General features: G+C 38.5%; 1 protein-coding gene across 1 annotated transcript in view; it reads right to left on the bottom strand.

Moving 5' to 3' along the window:
- DOCK10 (dedicator of cytokinesis 10) overlaps nt 1-11,451 on the bottom strand; it is a 242,485-nt gene that overhangs the window by 87,449 nt on the left and 143,585 nt on the right. The window contains exons 10-14 of the mRNA XM_007955659.2: nt 11,354-11,437; nt 10,986-11,141; nt 2,718-2,939; nt 2,402-2,524; nt 721-803 (exon numbers count right to left, since the gene is read on the bottom strand). Coding sequence (XP_007953850.1) covers nt 721-803; nt 2,402-2,524; nt 2,718-2,939; nt 10,986-11,141; nt 11,354-11,437 — 668 coding nt within the window. The remainder of the gene's footprint in view (nt 1-720; nt 804-2,401; nt 2,525-2,717; nt 2,940-10,985; nt 11,142-11,353; nt 11,438-11,451) is intronic.

Raw genomic sequence — 11,451 nt, 5'->3', positions numbered from 1 at the left:
TCATTATTCGGCTTGTACATTGCTGGCCTTCTTTCTCTTATGAGCTTTGCCAAGCTTTTCCTCCTTTATGAAATAATTATTATACTCAAGAGGTTGAGGTGGACAGTAATGATGGATGCTTAAGCAAATACAAAAAGTATTTTTGATTCTTATGCAGACATTATACCACATATCCAGGTATATGATTCTATCACTGTTGTCTACATAACACTGCATTTCCATCAAAGAGTCAACTGGTATCGATACATTTAGCTATGCAAATCAGTACCAAAATCAAGAACGTTAAATGATCAATTTGATGGTTTCATATGGACCTCCATATATACATCTGTGCTCCAAGTGCAGATGAAAACACGCAACTACATAAGAAATCCCTGAATTTTACACATACCAGTCCTATAGAACTGACATAATACCAAGGGTTTGTTGAACTGAATATACATTATAAAGAACTTCTGACTTTGATCTGATATCCACCAAGATTTGATAGGTACCACACATGCCATGACCTCCACCTAGTATGAGCTGTCTCGCTTAAACTGTTTCGTGAAATATAAGGTTGTAGAAATCTCAAGGTGTTTATATGATGAAAATGTTAGCATTCTTCTAGGCACTGGTATATTAAAAATAACCAGTAATGCAAGGGTGTCCAAAACCAAACCTTACCAGGAAGACTACCTATGTAGTCTAGTGATTGCAATGGCCAAAAGGTCAACCTACCTTACGGCCCATGCAAAAGGCATGCGGTATTTCCCCAACTTGCTGCAGAACTGCCTGTTGGATTTTAGTATCTTTTGTGCATACTAGGAGAAAAATAAATAAACATATTATTTAGAATATCACTTTACAAACTATACATGTAAAATAATGCTGACTACTTTTACAAATGATCTTATGTTGAAACTCAGTAGAATGCTGTCTCACTGGCCCATAAATTCTACCTCATAAAGAGTCAACATGTATCCTCTGTGCTCAAAAACAATTTTATAATGTTTTTCTTACATTTCAATTTGGAAATCCCAAATATCTAACTACCCTACATTTGGAATATCAGTTTTATTTTTGTCTCTGACTTAAAAGAACTTAAAATCTTAAATGAAACACTTTATCAATAATATTTCACATCTATGTTTTCTTTTATTGGTTAAGGCAGTGGACAGCAAACTTGTCCTGGAGAAGGTCATATAGTAAATATTTGGGGCACTGTAGACCCTATGGTATCTGAAGCAAACTGCTCAATTCTGTTGATGTAGCAGGAGAGCTTGTTGTTGTTGTTGTTATGTGCCGTTAAGTCAGACCTGACTCATAGCGACCCCTCCTTGAGTTTCCGAGGCAATATCACTACAGAAGTACACTGCCCCATCTTCCTTCCAAGGAGTGGCTGGTGAGTTTGAACCGCCAGCCTTCTGGTTAGCAGTCAAGTGCCTTAGGCACTACGCTACCAGAGCTCCCAGCAGGAAAGCAGACATAGAAAATACATCACTGAATGAGTGTCACTGTGTACCAATAATACTATATTTACAGAAATAAGAAGCAAGCTAGATTTGGTCTATACATATAGCTTCTGAACTCTGAATTAAGGACTTTCACAAATATAATAAATACTGCCCTAAGATGATCCACATGCTCAAATTCAACTGTGAAGCATATCCTTTGTATGGAAAATATAGATTTTTAATATTTATTTTCTATTATTCAGTAACATTTGATTATTAAAGAAAATGTAGAAAAGAAAAAATTACCCATGTTCTACCTTTCAAACCACTTATGGTATTTCCTTACCTCTTTCTTCACTTAGGTGAAGAAATATATATATTTCTTTATATTTATATATATGTCTTTATATAAATAAATAAATAAATAAATAAATAAATAAATAAATATATATAATCTAATAAATATATTTTGGCAATTATCTATTTTTCAATTATCTTATTTTTTATCAATTATCTTATTTTTTCACTTAGTTTATCATAAGCATTGGCTATGTTTTAGTAAACTGCACTTATTTGTTCTTAGACATTCAGATTATTTCTAGCTTTACAGCCACTCCTTGGAAGGAAGACTGGGCCAGTCTACTTCCATAGAGATACCACCTCGGAAACCAAAGGAGGGGTCACTATGAGTTGATATCAACTCAACGGCAGTGAGTTTTTTATTTACATTATTGTTAATACTTGGATTCATAGACTTAACTGCCACATTTAAATATATTTCAGGAAGCAGTAATTGCTGGGTCAAAAAGCATAAACCAAAAAAACAGTGTAAAACATGGATGGATATTCACTTCACTAGTAATTAACTATTTCAAGACGTACATTTATTAAATGATCATTACAAAGCAGTGAGACTTTATTTCTTGAAAGCAATGAAATCATTTCGAAGAAAGATAAGGCATTACCTTGTTGGAGTCTGGATTCTTCATATAAGGTTCAGCACCACTTGCAATGTTTCCCATTAGTACTTTCTCAATTTTGGCCACCAAAACAATTTCAGAATGTGGGTTGCTTACAGAAAATATGGCCTATGTACAAAGAAAAGAGCCATTAAGCATCTAAGCCCCTCCCCCCATATTGAAGGCATTTACAAAATCCCCCACCCCTTTTCTTTAAAGGACAGATTTAAGGGCATATTCTTTGGAATAGTGCCCAACATATGTGATCTCTGGGTAAGAAGAACAGAACAAGCATTTTCCATCCTATTAAAAAAAGTGCAACCTGCTTTGGAAATTTCAGCCATTCCTCTGGAAATCCCTTGATGTGTGGCTCCTCTGATTGTCTTGGAGTGACGGTGTCAATGTTGCCATTCTCCAAAGCCACGGAAGCCCCTGAGACCATCTGCCTGACTGCAGCGTGGTTTAGATCCACGTGAAAATCTGCAGAAATCTTTCTGCCATCTCTGAGGTCATAAAGTGCCACACTCACAAAAAAAGGCTCAATCTGCAAGAAGAAGAAAGAACCGAAGGTGTTGCAATGAAATCATCACGCATGCAACATCCTCTCTAGTCCACTCTTTAACGGAGCGGTGCATAAAATACATGCAGGGAGCAAGGTCCCCTGACTGCAGGAGGAGTACACAGAAACCTTCTCCAGGTGTCTCAGATCTTAGGACTGCATTTCATTGGTTCCTCCATTCTAGTTGCCCCGCGAGGCAGTCTCTTCCAAACGTTGCACATGCACAATACAAATACTTGTAGCTATTTTCCCTACACTCTCAAACTGCTATCATAATCTCCCCAAGTCCCTGGAAGTCAACAGCAGAGCCTGAGAAATTTCTAGACTGTACTTTGAGAAATATCCCACGACTCAATCACTTCTCAGTTTTCCATCATAACTCCATAGCCTAGCAATAATATCAGACATCTATGTCACATGTACTATGCATTTGTCATTGTTCTTGAAACTTTTAATTCATTGTCGTTTTCAGTTGCTGCTGAGTCCACTCCAAGTTATGGTGGCCCTGTGTACAGCAGAATGAAATGCTGCCCTGCCTGGGATCTTGACAATTACTCATATGCTCAAGGTCATGACTGTGGCCACTGTGCATTCTAAGAGCCTTCCAACCTAGGGGCTCATCTTCCAGCACCGTATTGGACTATGCTCTTGTGATCCATAGGGTTTCCATTGGCTAAATTTTAGAAATAGATAGCCAGACTTTTCTTCTGTTTTGGTCTCGAAGCTGCCCACCATGGGTGACCCTGCTAATATTTGAAATACTGGTCTCATAGCTTCTAGCATCCCAGCAACCTGTGATCCAGCATAAAAATGAATTCTGTAAGGAGGCACATAAGTCATCTCTGAAATATCTCAGTAGCAGCTAAATATGTGATTTTTGAGTCCAGTTATGAAAATTGAATTGGAAATGTGGGCCTGATAATTTTTTGTGTGGTGATTCTTGTTTAAGACAGGAGAAAAAGAGAAGGGGATCAGAATGGAATCCTGGGAAATACCAACATGCACAGGACAGTGATGGGGGTATGGAAACTGCTTATTAACAAGACTAATGAGTGGAGATAAATGTAAAACAACAAACTCATAAAATTTTTTAAATGATAACAGAGTATCACAGAAAGTAGAGTCAAGAAAGAAGAAATGGTGTTTAGAACAAATGTCAAGTAAAACAGAAAGATTAAATAAGATGAGGAATCAAGGACTCATCCATCTATCTGTCTCTCACCATCCATCTCCAGGTTCTAAAGATAAAATAAGCCCAAAAACCTTCTTTATTTTTGTTTACACTATTTACTTTTGATTAGTGTCAGTCTTCTGTGGACAAGAAAGTAACATAACAAGAGCACATCATGGCCAGGTCATCATTACACAGACACACATTCTGTGGGTTTTATTGAATGCTCAGTGGCATATCTTGTGTCTTATGATATGTAGTACAAGGGTAATTTATAACAGGAGGATGAGTTCAATTCCCTGTTGTTGTTGTTGTTACATGCTGTTGAGTTGGACCCGACTCATAGCGACCCTTCCTTGGGTTTCTGAGGCGGTATCACTATGGGAGTAGATTGCCCAACCTTCCTTCTGAAGAGTGGCTGGTGGGTTTGAACCACCAGCCCTCTGATTAGCAGTCAAGTGCCTTAGGCACTATGCTACCAGAGCTCCTTCAATTCCCTGAGATTAGCAATATTTGCCAGCTCCCTTGCTGTCAGAAATATAAATCTACATATGATATGACATATGATAATAATTGTTTTTTTGAAAAGTCAAGCAACTGCAAAGCAAAAGTTTTATATTTCACTAATTTAGAGAAACTTGGTTTGTGGTAGTAGTAGCTGTCAAGAGACAAAGAATGGAAAAATTACATAAAAGAAACCCAGGTAGGAATTTAAAACATACTTAAGGTCAATGTGTAATCCTTGTTATTTTTCCTGAATTGTTGCATTTTGATTTTCATTTCTTCTTTGTGAATGGAAATAAGTTACCTACTTTGATAATCTGTCAGAAACTAAAGCTCACATGGTGATTCATTTATTTCTTGCAACCCACCAATTCAAGTTAAATGACAAATTTTACTTTTCAAGTCTCTGGGCTATTCACTAAGAATTTGGTAAAAAAGGAAAAAAAAAAAAAAAAACCCTTTGAAAACTAACAAATTAAGTCATAAGGTTTCTTATGTTTAGAATTTTGTACTCTCTTTTGAAAAATTTAAGAACATGAAATTTTAAATGAAGCTCTACTGTGAAGCAGCTTTATTAATTCAGACTTTGGGAATCAATTCCTATTTTCAAAGAAATATTTTATACTATAAAACCATCAACTTGACTTTAGTTTTCAATTTACTGACTACAAAATTACATGCTGTCAAATATTGTTTCCTCATCAGGAAAACATTCTTTTATGGAGTCTTGTTAGATGCTCATTCATTAAATGCAGCAGGTGCTCTTCAGCAACTTGGAGAAATATTTCATTTAAAATCATGCTTATTGAATGAAAAACAATGAGTTTAAACACAGTTATATTAATAAAGGAGCACTGTTGAATAAGTGTACAAAAACTGTTTGAAGAGTGATCCATTAGAAAACAAACTCTTGTTAAGGTGAAGTTGTTTTATTAGTTGCTTTTTTTTTTTTTTTTTTAATGTTGTGTATACAGAATAGTGCCTCACAGACAACCAGACACTATGGGAGAGAGATCCAATAGATCTACTGTCTCAGGACCATGGTACTGAGGGACACCAGACTCAACTGGCACAACAAAATACATAAAATCCTTGTTCTGCATCCTACATTGGAGAATAGCACCTGGGGTCTTAAAAGCTTTCAAGTGGCCATCTAAGATGCAGCTAATGGTCTCCTAGTGTCAGAAGAGAAGAAGAGTAGAAAAAAACAAGGGCATTTGGAAGCAATCAGCCCTAGGACACAATGGCCCTAGAGACCAGAAGAACTAGATGGTGCCCACCTACCAATGCCAACCACTCAGGAAAGGACCAGATCTGGAGATCCTGGATAGAGTGGGAGGAAAAACATGGAACAAAATCCAAAAACTCAATAATGACCAGAATCACTGGTCAGATGGAGTCTGATGAGACCCCCAACACTATGGCCCTGGAATACATTCTGCACCTGAAATAAAACGCACCCCTAGGGGCTGGCTCTCAGCCCAATAGTTAACAAGATGTACATACAGACCATTCAGCCCAGTGGATGACGCACCTACATACTCTATGGTAATACATCCCTTAGAGCAGTAGGCCTCGGGGCACCAGAGGGGCAACATTCACATGGAGGAAATGCAGGGCAAACAGGAGTGCATAACTATGAGGGGCACAGAGTGAGGGTTACAGGATAGGGAGGGGAGGAGACTGAGCTAAGGTTGGACACGGTAAATGGGGAATGAAACTAAATGTAAAACATTTACATTTAGTGGAATGTAAAACAAGCTCTCAAAACAAAAATAATAAATAAATAAATAGATAAATGGGTATAAGCAAAAGGAAGGAGCCCTGGTGGTGCAGTGGTTAAGTTGGCTGTTAAGTCAAAGGTTGGCAGTTCAAACCCACCAATCACTCCATGGAAGAAAGATGTGGCAGTCTGCTTGCAGTAAAAATTACAGCCTTAGAAACCCTTTGGGGCAGTTCTATACTATCCTAGAGAGTCGCTATATGACAGAATTGACTGAGTGGTAACAGGTTTTCAGCCCAGGTGGTACAGGGGGTAAGAGTTTGGTTCCTAACCAAAAGGTCAGTGGTTTGAATCCACCACCCACTCTGCTCTGCTTCCATGGGGAGAAAGGTGTGGTAGTCTGGCAACGTTCAGCTTTGGAAACTTCGTGGGCAGTTCTGCTCTGTCCTGCAATGTCGCTATCAGTTGGAAACGACTCAATGACAATGGGATAAGCAAAGTTAAACTACTGTTTAAAAACTAATTTCCTAGGTTTTTTTCTTACATTGTATATCAACAGTAAAAGAAACAAACAAAACAAAACAGACATACAAAAGACCTCAAATCCCCTTTATCCCCTAACAGATGTGAAATTGCAAACAAAAATTGCCCTGTGAACCTGGGCATGTTCTCTTGCCTGGAGAAAGTGGCCCAAATATGAACATTTAGTTTCTAACTATGGGCCTGAAGCAAGGAAAGCAATCCACAGGAGAGGGGTCCTATGCCCCGCCATTGAAACGAAAAGCCCAGTATTTTTAGTTTCAATTTCTTCCCTAGATTTCTTAATTACACTGAAGGATGCACAAAGTCAAAACTAGCAACTATTTTTCACTTAATGAGTTGCTCAAGTGACACTATGACTTCGGTTCAGTTTTCCCAATATTTCCAAATAGCTCCAAGGACCAAGCTTCCAGTGTTTTATTAAGGCTGCATGAAAGTAGGTTCTGATTTCTCCTCCCAACTTTTCACTCCACGGGAGTCGCTCGTGCCTTAGTCACCACAGCCTGCATGTTGCCGCACCTACTGGACTGCTCTGTGCCTTTGTGCTCCTCAGCTTCTCTGTGCCATTCCACGCAGCTGGCCCTTTCTCTCTTGGCCCTCATCAGCCACTCTTCCCTGCTACATCTGTACCGCAGTGGACGTCCCTTGTTAGCCTTCTTGGTTACTTCCTCTCTATTCATTCTTTGAAGGTTTGGCTCCTTCTCTATTTACACAGAGATGCCTGAATGATTCTCTCCAGAATATTGATTGGCTAGACTTCCAAATTAAGATCTCTATCCATGGGCGCTTCTTTGAGTTCCAAATTTGTACAGAAACCTGCTAAAAGGATATCTCTATTTGGGTATTTCATAGGCCTGTTAAGCTTAACATGTCCATAATAGAATCTTGTCCTTAAAAAGATGAATCTAATCTTCAAGAAGTCAGGACCCTTGCTCACCTTCCCTGAGTACTTATAACAGTACTTATAGCAAGTACTTATATAACCAGTACTTATAACAAGTCCAGATCACAGTAGGCACACTAAATAAAAAAATTGGAGAATGAAGAAACTTGACATCAACCACACTCATTATGATTCACATAGGTGGTGGAGTGCCTAAGGCATCTGACTGCTAACCAGAAGGCTGGCAGTTCAAACCCACCAGCCACTCCTCGGAAGGAAGGTTGGGCAATCTACTTCTGTAACTGCCTCGGAAACCCAAGGAGGGGTCACTATGAGTTGGATCCAACTCGACAGCAGTGAGTTTGGTTTTGGTTTTAGTTATAAACTCTATGAGGAGAATTCATTTCAGAAGGTGATCGGTACTGGTGACACATTTCAATGTTGTATTATTTTTCCAACAAGAATCTCACATATAACACTGAAAATATCAATACCATTTTGTTTTATCCTTGGTGTTTATAAATTTCAAAGCAATTTCTGACACATTAAAATAATAGTTAATATTTAATGATCATTTACTGAGTGCCACTCACTGTCTATTAGGGGAGCTCTGGTGGCATAGTGCCTAAGGCGCCTGACTGCTAATCAGAAGGCTGGTGGTTCAAACCCACCAGCCACTCCTCGGAAGGAAGGTTGGGCAATCTACTTCCATAGTGATACTGCCTCGGAAACCCAAGGAGGGGTCGCTATGAGTCAGGTCTGACTCGATGGCACATAACAACAACAACAACACTCACTGTCTAAATACTTTCCATATATTGCCACATTCAGTCTTCATAATGACCATTTGAAATCATTAGTCTTATTACCCCGTTTAGAGAAGAGGAAGCTAAGGGTAAAAACTTCCTCCATGGGACACAACATGCCAGTGGTAAAGCCAGGCAATCAGACCCAGTGCAGCATCTGATTCTTCTCATTTAATCTGAGGTCCACAGGCTTGTGTCAGTCTCTTGCTATAGGGCAGAGACTCAAAGAATCAATGAGGTACATAAGGACACAAAAGTCCTAAAGGATGCGTTAAAGACTTCTGGAGGAGTTAATACTTTCTACCACTCACCCACTCAACCGACTGACAAGGCTGGTTTCATCGCATCATAAATAGAGGGGTACAAGGGATTGTGCATGCAGTTAGTTTACGACGGAAACTCTGGGCTGTTTCTAGGCTTCTTCAAAACAAATAAAGCTTCCATGAAGGATCTAAAAGTAAGTTTTCTTTTTTGAGGTGAAAGATGACAATTGAGGGATATTTATTAAACACTGTAACAGATTGCATTGAAAAAGAATAAGGGATTACAGCAAAATCTCAACAATGATTTTTATTGATGATCAGATTATTAATGTGTTTTCTTCTCTCTAGTTCAACATTAGTCACGTCTGTTGTTGGTGTTGTTGGGGGCCACTGAGTTGGTCCTGACTCACAGAGACCTGTCACAGCAGAAGGAAACACTGTCTGGTCCTGTATCACCCTCACAACATCACTATGCTTGAGCCCATCGTTGCAGCCATGTAGCAATCAATGTCATGGAGGGTCTTCTTCTTTTTCCCTGACCATCTAGGTTATCAAGCACAATTTCCTTCTCCAGGGACTGGTCCTTCCTCATAACATGTACAAAATAGGTGAGATGAAGTCTCACCATCTTCCCATCTACAGAACATTCTGGTGGTATTTTTTCCAAGATAACATTTGTTCTGCATGTCCATGGTATATTCAATATCTTTTGTCAATACCATAATTCAAAGGCATCAACTATTCTTTGGTCTTCCTTATTCATTGCCATTTTCACACGCATATGAGGAGACTGAAAACACCATGTCTTGGGTCAGGCGCACCTTAGTGCTGACAGTGACAGTGACATCTTTGTTTTTTAACACTTTAAAGAGGTCTTTTACAACACATTTGTCCAATGCAACACATCTTTGATTTCTTGTCTGCTGTTTCCATCAGCGGTGGTTGTGGATCCAAGGGAAATGAAATCCCTGACAATCCAGTCTTTTCTCCGTGTGTCATGGTGTTGCTCATTGCTCCAGTTGTGAGGACTTTTGTGTTCCTGATGTTAAGGGGTAATCCATACTGAAAGCTGTAATGTTTGATTTTCATCAGTGAGTGCTTCAAGTCGTCTTCACTTTCAGCAACACAGGACGTGTCACCTGCATATCACAGGTTGTTAATGAGTCTTCCTTCAATCCTAATACTGTGTTCTTCTCCATATAATCCAGCTTCTCAGGTTACTCCCTCAGCATACAAGTTAAATAAGGATGGTGAAAGATACAACCCTGACACATGCCTTTCCTGATTTTAAACCATGCAGTATCCCCTTGTTTATTCAAATGACTGCCTTTTGGTCTTTGGAATGGGTACAAATATGTCTTTCTTCTGGTTGATTGGCCAGGTAGCTGTCTTCCAAATTTCTTAGCATAAACAAGTGAGCACTTCCAGCATTGCATCCCTTTGTTCAAACATCTCATTTAGTTCATTTAGGCTTACAAAATGCCACACACACACAACCACATACACACACTTACAATCAGTATAGAACTGTCCACCAGCGAACTAAGAAATATTTACCAAGAGAGCTCATTTAGTGGAAAAAGAAGTCTTGTGTTGATTCAATGAGCACTTCGGTAGTTTCCAAATGAGTGTAGCACCTTCATAATTTCTGCCCCCTACATGTACTACTTGTACTACTATTTTATCAATATTTCTTTAGTTAGCTTTCTCCAAAGTAATAACATATGTGAAATCCAAGATTGATATGTAGGTTTTAATTGTTTCTAATATACATGAAAATAAATATGTAAATATTAAAATAATGCAGGTTGAAAAACCTTTTGGAAAGGCACCAACGTGAGACAAATGTACGTTGGGAAACGGAACCACTGGGATGGTTTGAAGGGAACAATCACAGAACACAGTCCCTTTGATGATTCTTCTTTAAGAGAGAGGGCAAACTTTGTGGCAGTATTATTGAAAACTCCACTTTTGAACTTGTGTACCTTTGTAATACGTAAGTATACATCAATCTTACTCCCAGTCGTCCCCTAGATAGTTAGAAAACAGTGGCTGGAATTGGCAGGAACTAGAACGCTTTAGACTAGGGTGATGGTGTGGGATTAGCTGTTGGCATAAGATGTAAAAGAAGAGAAACTTACGTTTGTTACTGGATCATTTTCATTCTCCATAACACATCCCTGAAGATTTAAATTAAGAGCTTTACAAATGATCATGATTCTCTTGGCAGCTTTTTCTTCAAATGGTTTGATAACAGACTCCGGTTTTAAAATATCCTTTTTCTGAAGTTTCAATGTCTGAGAAAATTTTGAAAGTTTTGGTCATCAAGCATCCATCATAAAAAAGAAACAAAATGTATATGAACTATTGAATGGAAAAATAATTTGCTCTGGAAACCTCCATCCAAATCACAATAAAAAGTTTTTTTTTTTTTTTTTAAAGGAACTATAAATATGAACTACAATTGTACTGCTCAAGTTTGTCTGTTGAGGAAAAAAATCCAACTTACATCTATATCTGGATCCAATGAGAATAGATTTAATCTCTCCATGTTCCGGGTCCTTTGGACAGTCTCTTCAGTTTCTGTGAGGTACTACAGAGAAAAGC

Source organism: Orycteropus afer, unplaced genomic scaffold, assembly GCF_000298275.1.
Source record: "Orycteropus afer afer isolate SDZICR_OR568_19922 unplaced genomic scaffold, OryAfe1.0 scaffold00002, whole genome shotgun sequence".
In the NCBI taxonomy this organism is placed as follows: Eukaryota; Metazoa; Chordata; class Mammalia; order Tubulidentata; family Orycteropodidae; genus Orycteropus; species Orycteropus afer.
This window is presented reverse-complemented; position numbering and strand designations above follow the sequence as displayed.